Raw genomic sequence first — 20,804 nt, 5'->3', positions numbered from 1 at the left:
AATTCTTCGAATGTAAACTTGTGGGATGCAGCGATTTTTTCGAAGTGGGTTTTAAAACTTTTTACTGCGGATTCCCACAAGCCGCCCATATGAGGGGCGCTGGGTGGAATATACTGCCAGTTTATTCCCTGGGGGACATATTTCTGCACAATGTCCGCAGAGCATTCGTTAAGAAATTTAACGAAGTCGCGTTCGAGTGCGCGCTGAGCGCCAATGAACGTTTTCCCATTGTCGCTCATCATTTTTGAGGGATAACCTCGTCTGCCAACGAATCGGGCGAATGCTGCTCGAAAGGCTTCAGTAGTAAGGTCCGAGCATAGCTCGAGGTATACTGCCTTTGTGGAAAAACAGACGAATACAGCCACGTAGCCTTTTATGATAGTGGTCGACCTCAGAACCGATGCTTTTATTTGGAATGGACCTGCAAAGTCTAATCCTGTTGTGGAAAAGGGGAGTGAGAAATTGCAGCGCTCAGGTTGTACAGGTGCCATTATTTACGTGCACGTTTTCTGTTGGAAAAGCGTGCAAGATTTGCATTGAAAAATGCATTTCTTTATAAGAGGCCTTAGTTTTGGTACGTAGTACTCTTGCCTCACCATTTGGAGCATTAACCGCATTTCTGCATGAAGAAGCAGGCGGTGTAAAAACTCTAGATACAACTGGCAGAGCCTTGAATCCGGAGGAAGGATTACTGGATGCTTCTCGTTGTATTGCATTGTAGAATGTTCCAATCTTCCACCGATACGTAGGAGTCCGTATCCATCTAGAAATGGATCAAGAGCCAGAAGGGAACTCTTTTTGCTTATTGGCATTTTGTTTTATAAGGCGCTCTTTTCCGCCCCGAAAAAGCGAGATTGTGCCATTGCCACAAACCGCGTTTTCACATGTTGCAACTCTTTGTACGTCAGATGGGGATTATGTGTTGTTGCCACCGATTTGGATTTGTTGCAGGCATTGTTCGCAAAGCGGGAGACGTATGCAATCACACGGAGAGCTAGAGAGTATGAGGAGAAACGTTGAAGAATATCGTCCTCTTCCTCGAGTGCGTGATATGCTTCGACCTTGCGTTTCTCGGGTGGAGAAGCGCTACCTGCTTTCGGCTTTAGCCATGCCGAAATGTGGCAAGAAAGCCATTGTGGTCCGTGCGACCAAAGTGAAGAGCCTATCAAATCATGCGGCTTGCAACCACGTGTGCCAAGATCAGCAGGGTTGTCTTGGCTAGATACATGGCGCTAGGTGCCGCTGGGAAGATATTCTCGAATTTGAGAGGTACGGTTGGCCACATAAGTCTTCCAGGTCGATGGAGATTTCTCTAGCCAGGCTAGTACAATCTCAGAATCTGACCATAAGAATGTGTTGCATGCTTGTAAGTCGAGCTGTTTTCGAACAGTTGAAGCCAGTTTTGCGAGTAGGACTGCGCCACATAGCTCTAAGCGGGGTAAGCTTACAGTTTTTATGGGGGCAACTTTGCCTTTCGCAACCAAAAGTGAAGATTTTATTTGGTTTCCCACATGTGTGCGGATGTAAATCGCTGCGCAATATGCTTTTTCCGAGGCATCACAGAACCCGTGGATTTGGGTGTCTTGCCCTGGAACGACATTAACCCATCGAGGGATTTCGATGTGGCAAATGGCTGGCAGATTTTCTGCGAAATGTTGCCATTTTGATAATGTTGTGGGCTTGGCACTTTCATCCCAATCGCTGCCATCCAGCCAGATTTCTTGGACAAGCATCTTGGCCTGGATCATAAATGGCGACAGCCATACTGCCGGTTCAAAAACTTTTGCAACAGAGGATAAAATTTGTCGCTTTGTGACCGCAATTTGGGTGTGTTCCGGAAGAATGGTCTATGAAAATTTGTCCGTGAGCACGTTCCATCGAATGCCAAGAGTTTTGGTATTGGAAGTGCTCTCAAATTTCAAGAAGTTGGAGTCTAGAAGATCCTCCTTCGGAAACTGTTCTAATATGGCCGGGTGATTATCCGTTAATTTCTTTAGTATGAAACCAGCTGATTTTAGGGCGTTTATCACTTGAACGAGTGATTCAGTGGCGTTATCGATGGTATGACTTCCTGATAGGATGTCGTCGACATACGTTTGCGTCTTGAGCATTGTTGCAGCCAACGGAAATGCCGCTTTCGTGTCATCGGATAGTTGATGTAACGTACGAATAGCGAGATACGGTGCACAATTGACGCCGAATGTAACCGTGTTCAGATTGAAATCGCTAACAATGGAGTTGGCCGATTTGCGAAATAGGATTCGCTGAAAATCTTTATCGCCCTCGTGTATGAGGATCTGACGGTACATTTTTTCAATGTCTCCATTGAACACATACTTATGCATACGCCACTGTAGAATTAGTAGAATGAGATCTGGTTGGAGAGTGTATAGCACGTCATTCAGGGATTTTCCTGACCCAGATTCTTTAGAGGAGTTGAAAGCCACACGAACTTTGGTGGTGACCTTATCTGGTTTGACTACCGCATGATGTGGCAAGTAAAATGAGAAGACCTTGCCATTCGAAGTTATTTCGCATGGGTCGGTAGATTCCATGTGATCAAGGTCGAGATATTCTCGCAACACATTGTTGTACATTGTACCTAACTCCCCCTTTTTCTGAAGCGATCGCTCCATGCTGGAAAACTGCTGCAGAGCAGCCGGGCGGGATTTGCCGAGGGAGAGTTTCTCAGGAATCTCTTCCTTGAATGGAAGTCGCACAATGTATCGACCGTTTGGTGCACGTGTCGTGGTTGTTGCGTATATCTGCTCACACGCTTGATCCTCGGGGGATATCTGTGGAGGTTGTGGAATTTCCTCCTCTTCCCAAAATTTTCTCAGTTAAGAACTGAGTGTCTCGTTTGACGCTTAGACTTGCGTCGAGAATGACACAACATTTTCAGTTATTTGACCACGGAGAATCCAACCAAAAATGGTTTGTTGCGCAAGTATGCTACCGCAAACCTTTTTTATACCTTCCAGCAGAATTTGGGGAAGTATGTCGCTGCCAATGACCATGTCAGCCTGACCTGTATGTGGCAACTGGGGTCAGCGAGCTCAAGGAGTTTGAACTGCTCCCAGATTCTGCGACTAATGGTGGATGTTGGCAGATTCTTTGTGAGTTGCGGCAACACAATGGCATGAGCCTTTATCCTTTTCAAGGTCTTGGATGCAACCAGTGTCAAAGGACAAAGCTTGGAGGACTTTTGTACGACTTGTCCACCCATCCCAGAGATTTCGAACTTTGAATGTTCGAATGGAAGTTCGACTGCGACCATAGCAGTAGGAAGGAGAATTTGGTTATCATTGGCTGCATGCAATGATTGAACCGGTGCGTCTTTTGAACAACACGGTAGCTCGCTAGAATCGGAGCTGTTCAGCGTTTGTCGAACGGGAGATGGTGACTCAGCAGTTGTGTGCTGCACGTTTGAAACATTCGCTCGCGGGGTGGAACATTGAGATTGTGGGCTCGCATGCAACAGCGTGTGATGCCGTTGATGACATGTCGAACATGACCACATGCTCGTGCACTCATTGATGATATGAGTGCTGCTAAGGCAGTTTGTACACAGCTTAGCTTGTTTTACGAAGTGTGTCCGGTTTTGCACAGACATTCGTTTGAATCGTGGACAGAATCTAATAAGGTGCGGGGAGTTGCAACATTGGCAAGTTTCCTTTTTAGATTCTGCCACAAGGGTTTGCGTCCTGTTGAAGGACCTGTTTTTCGCAGAATTTTGATGAGCGACTGGTTTTTGTTTGCTTGGTTGAAGCCTATTGACCCTTTCAACGACTTCATATCTCGAGGTGAGAAAGTCATTCATTTGTGACCATGAGGGTAGATCTCTTCGAGAAGAGAGGGATTGTTCCCAAAGTGACAGGGTTGTTTCTGGGAGTTTTGATGAACAAATGTACACCAGAATCGGATCCCAACTGTCTGTCGTAACTTCTTGGGAGTGAAGGACGGATAGGCAGTTGTTGATTGTATGTTGCAATTTCTGAAGTTGCTCACTGTTTTCGGATGGAATAGTGGCAAGAGTCAGTAAGGATTTTATCTGGTTGTCAACCAAGATACGCTTGTTTTCGAATCGTGACCGTAAAACTTCCCAGGCAAGGTCAAAGTTATCATCGCTCAACGCCTATTGTTTGACGATGGAGCCGGCTTTGCCTTGTGAAGTCAGCTGGGTCCTGGGATAGTGAGGTTAGAGGCCTCGAATTGAGAACTGCTTCAATACGCACCAACAGCGTCGTGAATTCTTCGAATGTAAACTTGTGGGATGCAGCGATTTTTTCGAAGTGGGTTTTAAAACTTTTTACTGCGGATTCCCACAAGCCGCCCATATGAGGGGCGCTGGGTGGAATATACTGCCAGTTTATTCCCTGGGGGACATATTTCTGCACAATGTCCGCAGAGCATTCGTTAAGAAATTTAACGAAGTCGCGTTCGAGTGCGCGCTGAGCGCCAATGAACGTTTTACCATTGTCGCTCATCATTTTTGAGGGATAACCTCGTCTGCCAACGAATCGGGCGAATGCTGCTCGAAAGGCTTCAGTAGTAAGGTCCGAGCATAGCTCGAGGTGTACTGCCTTTGTGGAAAAACAGACGAATACAGCCACGTACCCTTTTATGATAGTGGTCGACCTCAGAACCGATGCTTTTATTTGGAATGGACCTGCAAAGTCTACTCCTGTTGTGGAAAAGGGGAGTGAGAAATTGCAGCGCTCAGGTGGTACAGGTGCCATTATTTGCGTGCGCGTTTTCTGTTTGAAAAGCGTGCAAGATTTGCATTGAAAAATGCATTTCTTTATAAGAGGCTTTAGTTTTGGTACGTAGTACTCTTGCCTCACCATTTGGAGCATTAACCGCATTTCTGCATGAAGAAGCAGGCGGTGTAAAAACTCTAGATACAACTGGCAGAGCCTTGAATCCGGAGGAAGGATTACTGGATGCTTCTCGTTGCATTGCATTGTAGAATGTTCCAATCTTCCAGCGATACGTAGGAGTCCGTATCCATCCAGAAATGGATCAAGAGCCAGAAGGGAACTCTTTTTGCTTATTGGCATTTTGTTTTGTAAGGCGCCCTTTTCCGCCCCGAAATGGCGAGTTTGTGCCATTGCCACAAGCCGCGTTTTCACATGTTGCAACTCTTTGTACGTCAGATGGGGATTATGTGTTGTTGCCACCGATTTGGATTTGTTGCAGGCATTGTTCGCAAAGCGGAAGACGTATGCAATCACACGGAGAGCTCGAGAGTATGAGGAGAAACGTTGAAGAATATCGTCCTCTTCCTCGAGTGCGTGATATGCTTCGACCTTGCGTTTCTCGGGTGGAGAAGCGCTACCTGCTTTCGGCTTAAGCCATGCCGAAATGTGGCAAGAAAGCCATTGTGGTCCGTGCGACCAAAGTGAAGAGCCTATCAAATCATGCGGCTTGCAACCACGTGTGCCAAGATCAGCAGGGTTGTCTTGGCTAGATACATGGCACTAGGTGCCGCTGGGAAGATATTCTCGAATTTGAGAGGTACGGTTGGCCATATAAGTCTTCCAGGTCGATGGAGATTTCTCTAGCCAGGCTAGTACAATCTCAGAATCTGACCATAAGAATGTGTTGCATGCTTGTAAGTCGAGCTGTTTTCGAACAGTTGAAGCCAGTTTTGCGAGTAGGACTGCACCACATAGCTCTAAGCGGGGTAAGCTTACAGTTTTTATGGGGGCAACTTTGCCTTTCGCAACCAAAAGTGAAGATTTTATTTGGTTTCCCACATGTGTGCGGATGTAAATCGCTGCGCAATATGCTTTTTCCGAGGCATCACAGAACCCGTGGATTTGGGTGTCTTGCCCTGGAACGACAGTAACCCATCGAGGGATTTCGATGTGGCAAATGGCTGGCAGATTTTCTGCGAAATGTTGCCATTTTGATAATGTTGTGGGCTTGGCACTTTCATCCCAATCGCTGCCATCCAGCCAGATTTCTTGGACAAGCATCTTGGCCTGGATCATAACTGGCGACAGCCATACTGCCGGTTCAAAAAATTTGGCAACAGAGGATAAAATTTGTCGCTTTGTGACCGCATTTTGGGTGTGTTCCGGAAGAATGGTCTATTAAAATTTGTCCGTGAGCACGTTCCATCGAATGCCAAGAGTTTTGGTATTGGAAGTGCTCTCAAATTTCAAGAAGTTGGAGTCTAGAAGATCCTCCTTCGGAAACTGTTCTAATATGGCCGGGTGATTAGCCGTTAATTTCTTTAGTATGAAACCAGCTGATTTTAGGGCGTTTATCACTTGAACGAGTGATTCAGTGGCGTTATCGATGGTATGACTTCCTGATAGGATGTCGTCGACATACGTTTGCGTCTTGAGCATTGTTGCAGCCAACGGAAATGCCGCTTTCGTGTCATCGGATAGTTGATGTAACGTACGAATAGCGAGATATGGTGCACAATTGACGCCGAATGTAACCGTGTTCAGATTGAAATCGCTAACAATGGAGTTGGCCGATTTGCGAAATAGGATTCGCTGAAAATCTTTATCGTCCTCGTGTATGAGGATCTGACGGTACATTTTTTCAATGTCTCCATTGAACACATACTTATGCATACGCCACTGTAGAATTAGTAGCATGAGATCTGGTTGGAGAGTGTATAGCACGTCATTCAGGGATTTTCCTGACCCAGATTCTTTAGAGGAGTTGAAAGCCACACGAACTTTGGTGGTGACCTTATCTGGTTTGACTACCGCATGATGTGGCAAGTAAAATGAGAAGACCTTGCCATTCGAAGTTATTTCGCATGGGTCGGTAGATTCCATGTGATCAAGGTCGAGATATTCTTGCAACACATTGTTGTACATTGTACCTAACTCCCCCTTTTTCTGAAGCGATCGCTCCATGCTGAAAAACTGCTGCAGAGCAGCCGGACGGGATTTGCCGAGGGAGAGTTTCTCAGGAAACTCTTCCTTGAATGGAAGTCGCACAATGTATCGACCGTTTGGTGCACGTGTCGTGGTTGTTGTGTATATCTGCTCACACGCTTGATCCTCGGAGGATATCTGTGGAGGTTGTGGAATTTCCTCCTCTTCCCAAAATTTTCTCAGTTAAGAACTGAGTGTCTCGTTTGACGCTTGGACTTGCGTCGAGAATGACACAACATTTTCAGTTATTGGACTGAGGATCCAACAAAAAATGGTTTGTTGCGCAAGTATGCTACCGCACACCTTTTTTATACCTTCCAGCAGAATTTGTGGAAGTATGTCACTGCCAATGACCATGCCAGTCTGACCTGGTATGTGGCAACTGGGGTCAGCGAGCTCAAGGAGTTTGAACTGCTCCCAGATTTTGCGACTAATGGTGGATGTTGGCAGGCTCTTTGTGAGTTGCGGCAACACAACGGCATGAGCCTTTATCCTCTTCATGGTCTTGGATGCAACCAGTGTCAAAGGACAAAGCTTGGAGGACTTTTGTACAACTTGTCCACCCATGCCAGAGATTTCGAACTTTGAATGTTCGAATGGAAGTTTTAACCGTTTTTGAACTTTCGAGGAAATGAAAGTTCTTTCCGAGCCCTGATCAATAAGGGCTCTCAGTTGAAATAATTCCCCTTCGTGTTCGACTGCGACCATAGCAGTAGGAAGGAGAATTTGGTTATCATTGGCTGCATGCAATGATTGAACCGGTGCGTGTTTTGAACAACACGGTAGCTCGCTAGAATCGGATCTATTCTGCGTTTGTCGAACGGGAGATGTTGACTCAGCAGTTGTGTGCTGCACGTTTGGTGCATTCGTTCGAGGGGTGGAACGTTGAGCTTGTGGGCTCGCATGCAACAGCGTGTGATGCCGTTGATGACATGTCGAACATGACCACTTGCTCCTGCACTCATTGATGATATGAGTGCTGCTAAGGCAGTTTGTACACAGCTTAGCTTGTTTTACAAAGTGTGTCCGGTTTTGCACAGACATTCGTTTGAATCGTGGACAGAATCTAATAAGGTGCGGGGAGTTGCAACATTGGCAAGTTTACTTTTTAGATTCTGCCACAAGGGTTTGCGTCCTGTTGAAGGACCTGTTTTGCGCAGAATTTTGATGAGCGACTGGTTTTTGTTTGCTTGGTTGAAGCCTATTGACCCTTTCAACGACTTCATATCTCGAGGTGAGATAGTCGTTCATTTGTGACCATGAGGGTAGATCTCTTCGAGAATTTGTTCCCAAAGTGACAGGGTTGTTTCTGGGAGCTTTGATGAACAAATGTACACCAGAATCGGATCCCAACTGTCTGTCGTATCTTCTTGGGAGTGAAGGACGGATACGCATTTGTTGATTATATTTTGCTATTTCTGAAGTTGCTCACTGTTTTCGGATGGAATAGTGGCAAGAGTCAGTAAGGATTTAATTGGTTGTCAACCAAGATATGCTTTTTTTCGTAACGTAACCGTAAAGCTTCCCAGGCAAGGTCAAAGTTATCATCGCTCAACGCATATTGTTTGACGATAGAGCCGGCTTTGCCTTGCGTTTTGTACCGGAGATGGTACACACATGTTGACCTTTCCTTGGCCGTTTCTTCCTTTGGGCCACCTTTTGGTTTTGCCCCGGTTTCGGACGTTTTTGGGGGTCTGATAGGCATTTTTTGCAAACTTTTTGGTTTTCACCAAAAAAAAACCCCAATAAAATATTTGTACGCTCAGAGAACGTTCGCAAAATTCGAAGATGGAAAATCTTCGTGCCACAGAAATTTAAAAAGGGAATTTAAATTGGTGGCGGTATTTGTGTGTTTTTTTTTTTTTTAGAAATAGAGTCAAGCACGGACAACGTGACGTTCCTTAAATTATTTAAATCCGCGAAATTCGGAATTTAATAGTATGTATAATGTTTTGTAAAATCAAAAAATATAAAATTAAAAAAAATCACAAACACTTTTCACTTATATATACGTGTGGAAATAAACGTGCATTTGTAAATTACTGGTATATAGGTATGTATATATTAGAAAATAATAATACTTTGATGTTTGTGGGGATATTTTTTGAAAAGTTCCTATAGGGACGAAAATATCTCAAACTTAGTTTTGTACGCCAGAATAAGTACAAATTTACGTGCGCAGTATACAAACGTATTAATGTATATATGTTTGTTTGTGCGAACGTATGCACGTGAATCAGATGAGCTTTTCTGTTTATGTTTACAAACACAAGAGTTTGTTTTGATTCGCTTCTTCGTCGCTTTAATGTCGCGTTCCTTTTGTGAAGCTGAGTGCGCTTGATTGCACTGTTGGGAGCGTGCAGCAAAGAAAGACGAAAAACTTGCAAATATGAGAGAGGTTGAGAAATTTGATCAGCAGTACACAACTCTCGTTGCTAATGTAGCTATATGTGCTGGGAGAATGTCGCTGGAAGAGCGACTTGAACATGTGAGTAAACACGATGATGTTCTCAGAGTTGAGAAATAGGAATGTTGGAAAAGCAACTTGAAATTATTTGTACATGTGTGTAAGTATGTACGTATGAATATTATGATTTTTATATATGCTGACAAGCAAGAAAAAAATGACTTGGAAGAAAATTTCCGTAATATTCATATATATGTGTATGTGGATATATATATATGTTTTGCAGTTTACAAAAAATAATATAACTTTTGTGGAAAAAAGTTTTATTATTTTCTATATTTTTTATGAAAAATAAAAACCTGCCTACTCACCAATTCCTGTATGTTTTGTTGCTCCTTATTGCGTTGTCTGGTCTGCTTGTTGTTGCTCTCTTGGTGATGATGCTGCTTAGCTGGTTGTTGGGTAGAGTTGATTTTTATAATTGTTTGATTGTTTTATATTTTTCGAAAAATTTTCAAACAATTTTTTCCTCTTTAAGACAAGTGTTCACCAAAAAATTTTTTTTTTTGTTGTAAATAGTAGTGTATATTTTGTATATATTGCTTTTTAACTAAGCACTTTGAACATTTTTTTAACTATTTGTTTATATATATTTTTTCGTTTTGCAAAAGGTGTGTGTCAAAGAATTCTTTTTTTTTTTTGCATTTTTTTTTTTGATTTGTCCTTTCACTTTTATTTTAGATTTACATATATGTTATTTTGTATGTATAGATAACCACTGTTTTTACACTTTTGTGTAGTTTTGTTTTAAATTTTTATTTTATTTTTTTGTTTTTGGGCGAACGAAAACGAAAAGCACGATTTAAATTTATAATTTTTGTTTGTAATTTTTAGGGCGGGCTGCGAAGGGCCATGCGTAAACTGGCCTCTCTTCGCTACACTGCACTATTGTTTGCACAATAAAAAGATGTTTATTTAGGTTTTATCTTTTCAAAAACGTTATAAGTTCACCTTTTTTATTATTTAATAATTAAGTACTTAACTCGTTAAAAACTTTAGCTCTTGACTTTAAATATTCACAAATTCAAAGTTTTAATATGTATACGTATTTTAAATAAATACACAAAAGGAGCGCGTCCGCGGTTGCCGAGTTATAGTACTTGACTGCTCGATTCGCCCATTATTTGATGGTGATGGCCCCTCGTCGGTTTTGGCGCCTTCCAGTTCGCCGCGTACGGCTGCGCGTGAGGGTGGCGCGTGCCGCCGTTTAATTTGGTAATGTAGGCGGCTTAAACATTGCACAGATCTCCAGCTTTCAGTAGTCATTTGTCCGAAAGGACTGCTACGATCAACCAGCGCCACAGTCAGTGACTGCTTTGCCACATCACTCATCTTATCGGGAAAAGCCGGAGTCTTAGTGTTATCTCCCTTTGGCACCTCCGAGAAAGCCGGAGTCTTAGCGTTAACTCCCTTTAGCACCTCCGAGAAAGCCGGAGTCTTACCGTTATCTCCCTTTGGCTTATCTCCTACTTCCGTAGTTGGAACCTCCCTCTGACTCGCAGCTTTCAAGGTAGTTGCTACCTCGTTATTGAGACCCATCTGTCTTACAGCTTTGGGCCTACTTGTCTTGTCTATGCGACTGCTCTGCCTCGCGGCTCAAGGACTGGGTCCTTTCTGCCTCCTGAAAGCAGGCTTGTCGCCTTCCGCCGTACGTTGCATCTTCATTCTGCCATTCGACGCTTCTTCCTCCTCGTACCGGTTGCAGAAGGTTTCTCGCAGCAAACCTTTTAAACTGCCTTCGATCTACTTCCACCGCCTCATGGGCCCAGCGCTCGATCTCCACTTCTGTTGGGTCGACCACTGCTCCCAAGATTTGTACAATTCTTTGTGCTGCACGGTACGACGAGAGAGCTCTTTTACTTCCTCTGCTTCGTACCCTTCTCCACTCTTCTACTCCGTTTTCGTTTGTGTGCTTCTCCAACACGGAGTTCATTGAATCAGCACTACTCTCGCTCTCCGAGTCCGACGCATCGCTTAACGCGTATTTGTCGCCCTTGGCTTGATACTCAGTCCTCTTATCATCTTCGTTATTACAATCAGGTAATGAGTCATCGTTGGGACGACCAGTCCCAGGGTCACAACAGCAATTGCGTCATAGCCTCTCACAACCCAGGCGTAGTCACCCGTCACTTACTCCTAGAGCGACGAAGTCTCCCCCGTTGCACTTCAGAATTCTGCAGTTAAACTGTAATGGATTAACTGGTAAGATCACGGAGATAGTCGATTTCATGAAGCGGCACAACATCCGCATTGCTGCGATTCAAGAGACTAAACTCACAGCAGGATCTACTCTGCAGATCTGTTCTGGGTACAATCTCCACAGAAAAGATCGCGAGAGCGGGAATGGAAGCGATCACGCGTTTATCATACATCACTCAGTGCAATATCATATTTGATCCCGACATCGGCCGCAGGGACAATGTCCTGGAACGTCATGGCTTATCTGTCCGGTCAGGCGATGTAAACCTAGAAATCATCAACATCCCTTCTGCCACCTGCTGCCCCAGTGAATACCACCCTAATATTAGTGCGTTACTCACTGGCGACAATCGCACTATCTTAGGCGATTTCAATGCCCATCACGACCTATGGCATTCAAACTTGCTGGCGGATAGCAGAGGTGAGATGTTGGCGGATCAAATAGAAGAAACGACGTTCTGCACAATAAACGGAGACGCTCCCACTCGTATGGTAGGAAGCTGTCACAGTTCGCCAGATATATCAATCGTGAGCGCAGGACTCGTAAACTGCGTCAACTGGCAGCCGATGGTAACATTGGCATCCGACCACCTGCCTATACTTATTTCGCTCGAGCGTACCGCCGCTTCATCGTCACAGAAAAACACATTTCATCAACTTTAAAAAAGGAAAGTGGGATGAATACAAATCTTTTACAGACAACTCTTTGCTGCCCTCCCTATCCCGACTGATGCCCGCCAAGGGGAGCGTGCTTTCCGCACGGTCAATGAATCCGCCTCGGCACGTTTCATTCCCGCCGGAAGAATTCCCAAAATTCGGCCCCACTTCCCGGCGGAGACCGCAAGTTTAGTGAGAGAACGTGACCTTATAAGACAGCTCGATCCCGGCGACCCCCAAATAAGGGATATAAACCAACGCATCAGATTGCTTGTGGACGAACACAAGCGGTTGAAATAGGAGGACCACCTAACCTCTCTGCCGGGTGTAGGTAAACTTTGGTCCACCGTAAAGTCCCTATCGAATCCGTCTAGGCACAATGACAAAATTTCCATCGCCTTCGGCAATAAAGTGCTGCCGGTTGCAAAGAAATGCGCGAGCGTTTTCTGCCGACAATATATAATGCATTCTACGGACGACAAAGATAGACGGAGGGCCAACAGACACGCACATAAACATAATTCAGCGCGTCGCCAATTACCATCACCACCAAAGAGGTTGGGGATGCCATCGGTCATGCTAAACCATCCAAAGCAGTGGGCACAGACGGCATAGCCTTGCCGATGCTTAAAAACCTAGGGAAAGAGGGTTTCAAATACTTAGCATATGTCTTCAACCTGTCTCTTTCCACCTTTGTCATACCCAAAAAATGGAAAATGGTCAAGGTGGTAAAGCCTGGGAAACAAGCTAACATAGGAGAGTCATATCGCCCGATATCTCTCCTATCGCCAGTAGCTAAGACGCTTGAATCCATTTTGCTCCCCTACTTCAAAGCAAATTTGCCACTAGCCTCTTATCAGCTTGGCTTTAGAAAACTACACAGCACTACCACCGCGCTAAACGCCATTAGCACCCAGATAAATTGCGGTTTAAATCAAAACCCCCACCATAGAACAGTACTCTTTGCGCTAGACCTATGAAAAGCTTTTGATACGGTCAACCATGGCACGTTACTGAATGAAGATTGGTTTGTGAACAATACGAACATCGAAGTACCGCAGGAGTCGCGTTGGTTATTGTCACTTGGCAACAAATTCGCCTTACCAGTGTCAAGGAAAACATTTTCACCCATTGAAATAATCGCCGATTTGGAACAATGCGTACAAAGTTTTGAAAATCAATACTTTTCAGCAAAAAATTAGAAACAGCACTAACAAATGCTGACAAAGGCAGCAAGACAGTTATGATGTACAGGGACGAATACGAACTAAAAATGAGTTGCTAATCGACAAAAACACATACAAAACAATTAGGAATGATCCTACACAAAAATTTATGAGGAAAAATAACACAATTATAAATGATCTTTACACACAAAGGAGACTCGACGCAAAACAAAAATGTCAGCTGACATCCGCGGCTGCTAATGCTCCAAGACTTTACGGACTTCCGAAAATTCACAAACCATACGCACCACTTAGACCGATTTGCTCATCTATTAATGTACCATGTTACAAATTAGCAAAATTTGTTGGAAGCATTTTGAAAAATATATTATCCCAAGATCTTCATATAAAAAGTTCACTTCAACTTAAAGAAAAATCAATAATTTCACAATTCAAGACGATGAAGTTCTCATTTCATTCGACGCCGTATCTCTTTTTACGAATATACCCATACATTTAGTAATACGCACTATTATGCAAAAATGGGAAAAATTGGAGACACATACACAAATAGACAAAAAACAATTCCAGAGGATACTCGATTTCTGTGACAACAATTACTTTTCACATAACAACACCCTATACCAACAAATCTACGGAATGCCAATGGGCAACCCGCTATCTCCAACCGTTGCACATATCGTTCTGGACAAAATATTGGACGACAGCCTCGCAGAATTAAAAAGCAAAGACATATATGTCAAATACATAACCAAATATGTAGATGACATCTTCGCAATTGTTAAAGCTAAAGACGTGGAAGACATACTAACAACATTTAACGCACAGCATACCAAGATACAATTTACTAAAGAATTAGAACAGAATAACAAAATTGCCTTCCTAGAAGTAGAAATACACCAAAAAACCAAAACTTAACGTTCAACTGGTATGCAAAGACGATGGCATAAGGTAGAATTATCAATAATCACTCCAATCATCCATGGAAGCAGAAAATTAACACAGCAACAAGTCCCATAAGGAAAATACACCTTCTTAGTGATAGCGATTTCATAGAAGAAAACAAGAAGAAAATAAAAAGTATTCTCTTCAAAAATAGCTACCCGCAAACACTAATAGAAAAGCTTATAATTTATACGACACAAAAAATGGACCACCCTAATTCATCAAATGGACAAACAGAAGCAAACACAAACAAAACTTATATTGGAGTTAGCTATGTACCCGGACTAACAGGTAATCAATCGCTCAGGAGAAATATGAAAAAAGACAACATAACATTTGCTGACAAGCCACACAATACACATAATCGTTTCTTTACAAAAACCAAAGACAAAATATACAAGGAACAACAATGCAATGTAGTGTATAAAATTCAATGCAATGGTAACAACAACAATGCCTGCAATAAATGTTACATTGGAACAACGAAAAGAGCTTTGAGAACGAGAATACACGAACATGAAATGGACGCAAAAAACAGAAAAACAAATACCGCGCTTTCACAACACCTGACTGACAACGATCATACAGCTGATTTTGGGTATGCAAGAATTTTAGATGTTAAGAGGAGATGCAAAAGGAGGATGACACTGGAAAGTCTCCGCATCCAACAACATATGACGAACGTCACGAATTTTAAAGAAGACATTGACAATACAAATAGCGCTTATGCAGCAGTAATAAAACATGATGAAAACAAAAATAGAAAATAAGCAAAATGAATGTGTCGGTTGTCCTGAACCTGTGATGTTATTGTGTTTGTACAATTAATTAAATTATTGTGAGTTATTTTTCTAATGTTGAATTTGTAATGTTTAATGAAAAAAATGATTCGTTTTGTAATTTCATGTTGTTTGTTTGAAAATAAAATAGGCTTCCTGATGATGACGCGGATGCGTCGAAATGCATAGAAGAGAAACAGCTCCAACCGAGCAAACAAAAATTATTCATATTGACAGATTGAAGCCAGCAACAATAGATGATTCTAATTCAAGCTAATTGAATATCTAATTGCATTAGCAGAAGTCAATTAGATTTCTAATTGTAAAGGTAAACCAATTTTTTTGCTAATGGCAACTAATTGCAATTAGATTTACCATTAGAATAAAAATTTCAATTATCTAATGGGAATTAGGTGAACCTTTTTAATTGTTTAATGAACAAGAGAATTTCGCAAATGAAGGTTAATTAGCAATCATTAGCATTATCTAATCATTACTTAACATCTATGCTTTTAACGTTGTACGATTTTCGCCATTTACTACAATATCTCCAACATCGACTATGAGCGATCAGAAGAAAGACACTGTGTGTGTGAGAGAATACTTAAATACCCTTTAAAAACCCTTTATAAATTTGTAACGTAGCGTTATAATAATAAAACACCCGCTAAACCTCCTTTCTTACTTGCGCCTGAAACTATGAACATATGTTAGCTAATAGCAGGCAGTTACAGCAACAAGGCAACCATCATATGACACTCAACAGTAAAGGGCAATACACAGAAATGCCAAAGTAGGGGTTCATTTCTTAAATTCTTTATAACGCAGGCTGTATAAAAGAAGTGAATTTGCTATTGGCATTTCAGTCCTCGCAGGTGAGCCAGTGGGAGTGGATGTCTTTTTAAAAACATAGTTACTACTACTGCTAGCTAGCTGAGTGGAACGGATGCTGTCACGGCGCGCGTCACCCTTCACTTAGGTAAGGACGAAAGGGCGGATGCCTTCGGGCTACTTGGCCCCCCTCGCCCACCTAAGTGTTGAGCGGCCCGACGCCTTAATGACCAGGTAACCTCATCATCTCTGGCTTCGGCCGTAATCTGGTCCGTTTGAGTAGAGGAAGCCGATGTGTTCTTCGGAATACACCCCTCCCGCGATCACCCGGACCGGCATATACGCCCGAGCCGGTGCGAAGCCAGACCGACGACTACGAAGTAGCTTGAAATTCGGAGGAGGCGGTGTCCAGCGACGAAGCCAATACTTTTGGTAAGCTGGCCGGAGCGGATTCCCTAGGGCATATTCAACGCTCCCACTAGCTAGCTGGGGAGAAGGGGGTGCGGTTGTGAGCCACCATTCGCTTTGCCTGGACGACGAGGCTGGTGCCTCCGTGCTACTACTGCTGATCCCGGCGCCGCTACGACGACCGTTGGCCGTCCGCTACCCTATCGCCGTTCAGCCGCCGTGCTGATCGCACCACTGCTATGACAACCTTCGGCCGTCCGCTACCCTTCCACCGTTCCGCCGCCCTCCTTCTTTCCCCACAATCTTGGCACGGAAAACTTCTGTCCTCATAACACCTCCAGCCGTGTGTGTGTGTTCGTAACACATAAATACTATGTTTTTATTCAGTAGGAGTTTGTGAGACCTTTACTTGACTCTGGATTGACTGAGCGTTACCTCAGCCTTCAACAAACCTACCTCATACCATTCAAGAATTGATATTGAAAGAATTATAATTTTAAGAATTGATATTCAATTATTTGTGGTTAAATATTAATTTCTAGAAGAGTATTTTTATATTGAAAACTTTTGAAAACATTAAATTAATAGTTGCAAATTAAATATTTCTATACGTATTTAAAACACAAAATTCAAAGTGATATAATTATAAAGTTAACTAAAATTTAAGCATTCTAATACAAACACCCCAAAGTACTCAATCGATTTTTTATTTAGAAGAAAGTATTGGCGCAAATAAATTTTTTGTTGAGAAGTACGTATTGGCGCAAATAAATCGAGTGGTGTTGTTTTTTTTTTTCATTTTCACAATTTAACCCCCCTTATTTTTAGGATAAATTTTATTAGAACCCTCAAATAATGCAAGCATAAGACTTTTGAGTGGCCACAATTACAGCATACCAACAAAATGTTTGTGACTGTAAAGTAAACGTTGAGGAAGTGCATTTGCTTTAAAGAGATCCATATACTCACAGCCAAAAAAAGCTTTAGATATGTACCCAGCGGACTAAAGCCTCGCAAATGATACCCTATATGAGCAATGTACAATACTTAACCAAATAAAACTCTCGCAAACGTATAAGACGATAACAATGTGATTCATATGTCGTTCAGTTTGTGGCAGTGTAATTATTTTTTACGGTAGTCGCAACAAATAATGCTAGCGAGTCTTGAGCAATATTTTCTTACAGGCTTTTTTGATACTGTGCATCGTTCCTTGCTCGCCTACGAGTATTCCTGCAAGCATTTTGCTAACCTTCGAAAAAATTTTGGGCCAAGCTTCCCTTCCAATTTACGTCGTGCTCCTAATTTTTCCTACAAATTGGCAGGGCAGCGATTGACTAGAGTTTAAACCTGCACTTCGGCCGCTTAAGATTAAATGCGCAGCAGAATTGTGTGTTATCGAGCAAAGTAGCAAGGTTAAACTCCATTCAACTTTACCTGTAGTTTAAACTCGGACTGAAAAACCGGGCCGTGTTTATATTGCATACAATTGAACTCATTATTCACAAATGAAATCATCCTTACATAGGATGAACCTCTGTTGTGTGGCAATGCGCGATCTCGATTTTTTTATAGGTATTTGTTGGGAATGTGTTAATGCTATTTTGATTTCTATGTCATCTAGGTCGTATTTCATCCAATTTTTGGTTTGATGGTTTCATCATCAGAAGATGCCACCATTAAAATTTGGGACTTCGAAACCGGGGAATATGAACGTAGTTTAAAAGGTCATACAGATTCAGTTCAGGATGTTGCATTCGATGCGCATGGAAAACTTTTAGGTGAGTATTAACAATCAATTTTTTATTACGTTAGACACACTAATATTTTTGGTATATTTTACTTTCAGTATCGTGTAGTGCTGATTTGTCTATAAAGTTGTGGGATTTTCAACAAAGTTATGAATGTGTTAAAACAATGCATGGCCATGATCATAATGTATCATCTGTTGCATTTGTCCCAGCAGGAGATTTCGTTATTTCAGCATCTAGGGATAAAACCATAAAAATGTGGGAAGTGGCTACCGGGTAAGTGATAAATATTTTTTAATTAGGTTTGTATTTTTGTTTATAATAATTGAATATTCAAGTTAAAGGACAATAGTCCTTGATTGTTAAAAAAATTAATTTGTTAGGCCAACTTTCCCAATGAACAACACAACACACGGTTTAAATAATAATGGTTAAGTATATTTGAATGTGGTTCCAATTACAATTAAAGGTAACGCTAATTATTACTAAACGCTATTCCGTCCCGAACTCGAATGCTTGCTCTGCTGCAACTGCTCCCCTATATAGCCCAATATCCACCAGCGATGCCCCTCTTGCATAACTTGTTTACAGCCCGCTGTCTGAGAACGTTGAAGTCGATTTCATCCCACAGGTGCCGTATGCGTATATTTCACAATAATGTGCAATATCACGTCTGGAGTAATTCCGTAGCATAAGTATTAGTTGCCGTCACTAACTATGGCCTTGAATTAAGGTGTTAGGTTGCCATGCGCGGCCGTATGTTGTGAGAATATAATTTGCTGACTCAGCGCACGTGTACTGGTCATACGTGGGAATGTTGCAATAAGGCAACTGGCGCGTGTTAACTCTTCTCCCTTTAGGATTTGGACAAGTGTCCTCTTTATGTTGTCTTCTAATGGACAGTCGCAATTCCGGGAATTTTGGTCCCGTTGTTAATTTCCTCCAAATTATCCAAATCATGAGTAGGAGCAGAAGTAGCCCCAAAGTTTCCGACGCCGTGAACCAATTTGTTTTGTCCCTCAGGTACCTCAAGAGCTTAACATTGCCGATTGTCATCTCGTGTACAAGATTAAGGTGAACTGCAAGGCTTTTATTCGCAATAGTAGATAGCACAGGGGGAAGTATTTGAACTCCTGAACTATTCATACTCCAGTAGGTTCTGTCACCAATACGAATCGTTTCATTGTCCAGTTGAAGGATGTAAGAGCCGCTCAAGTGATTGGGAACATCACCTGACCACACCGTGTTATTAAAATTGTCTAAGAGAATCGTGTCTTCATGGATCACCTCGACCGTTTAGTCATTGCAATTGATGTACCGGCAACTAGTTTTACCACCTTTGAGCAGACGTGGCAAACAGTCGTCCTCTCGAAGTAGGTCCAGCGCTTTTTGTTTGCATACCGTTGCGCTTGTAAGGTGGGTGCAGCTATACTTGATACCATACGTTTGCTCTTTGTTGATTAAGACTGTGCTGTACTTCAGGTCTATGCGATGTCCGTTGTTGTAGCAGTGCTTCGCCCCACCTAACAGCCGCGACCGATCACAAATTGTCATCAATATCCTCTAACGGGAGTCCAAGGAAACTTGCTGTTTCAACAGGGGTGGACCATAAGGAAAGGGGTGTTAGAGGCGTTGGTTCCACATTACAATTAAAGAGATGGTTGGTGTCATGTGGGGACACATTGCAGGCGGGGCATACATTTTTTATGTCGGGGTTGATTCTGGATAGGTAAGAGTTTAACCTGTTACAGTATCCAGAACAAAGTTGAGCAAGAGTGGTCACGCGTTTCCCTGGAGAGTATGCGTTTCTCTTCTGGGAGTTTTGGATACTTTTCTTTGAGTACTGGATTCACCGGCTAATTCCCGGCATAAAGGTCCGACGCCTGTTTGTGGAGTTCACCAAGGACCTGCTTGTGTTTTTTCGCTTCATACGGCTGGGTTCTCAGGTGCCGTATTTCCTCAAAATGCTTACGGAGATGACTCCTTAAGCCTCTAGGCGGTGCTGGCTCATCAATCAGATGTCTTTTGGGATGCTCAGGTTTCTGGGTATTCAACAGGAACTGTTTGGTCAGCATCTCATTTCTCTCCCTGATGGGGAGTATTCTCGCTTCATTATGCAGATGGTGTTCTGGGGACATAAGAAGGCAGCCCGTGGCGATTCTGAGAGCAATATTTTGGCAGGCCTGTAGCTTCTTCCAGTGGGTAATTTTTAGGCTTGGCGACCATATGGGCGACGTGTAGCACGTAATCGGCTGGTTAATTGCTTTGTATGTAGTCATGAGCGTTTCTTTATCTTTTCCCCAAGTACTGCCAGCGAGGGATTTGAGGATTTTGTTACGGCTCTGAATTCTCGGAACAAATGCGGCTGCGTGCTCACCAAAATGTAGATCCTGATCAAACGTTACACCCAAGATTTTGGGGTGTATGACAGTCGGTAGCGTAGTGCCATCGACGTGGATGTTCAAGATGGTCGACATTTGGGACGTCCATATTGTCAATAAGGTCGCGGGAGATATAATCGGTGATCATGCCAGGCGAGGCGAAAAAACTGTAGAGATCAGGGAGGTAGCCGTTTATTCTATTGCATAGCTTATCGATCTGTGGGCCTGGCCTGTGGCCATTATTGTGCAGTCATCGGCGTAGGAAACGATTGTGACTCCTTCCGGTGGTGAAGG

General features: G+C 42.8%; 1 protein-coding gene across 10 annotated transcripts in view; it reads left to right on the top strand.

Moving 5' to 3' along the window:
- Positions 1-20,804, top strand: part of Lis-1 (LisH and WD40 domain-containing Lis-1) — a 761,024-nt gene that overhangs the window by 305,924 nt on the left and 434,296 nt on the right. For all 10 annotated transcript variants that reach the window (XM_067772985.1, XM_067772987.1, XM_067772995.1 and 7 more), the window contains 2 exons: positions 18,003-18,159; positions 18,228-18,405. In XM_067772985.1, the coding sequence (XP_067629086.1) occupies positions 18,003-18,159; positions 18,228-18,405 (335 nt within the window). The remainder of the gene's footprint in view (positions 1-18,002; positions 18,160-18,227; positions 18,406-20,804) is intronic.

Source organism: Eurosta solidaginis, chromosome 3, assembly GCF_040869045.1.
Source record: "Eurosta solidaginis isolate ZX-2024a chromosome 3, ASM4086904v1, whole genome shotgun sequence".
In the NCBI taxonomy this organism is placed as follows: Eukaryota; Metazoa; Arthropoda; class Insecta; order Diptera; family Tephritidae; genus Eurosta; species Eurosta solidaginis.
This window is presented reverse-complemented; position numbering and strand designations above follow the sequence as displayed.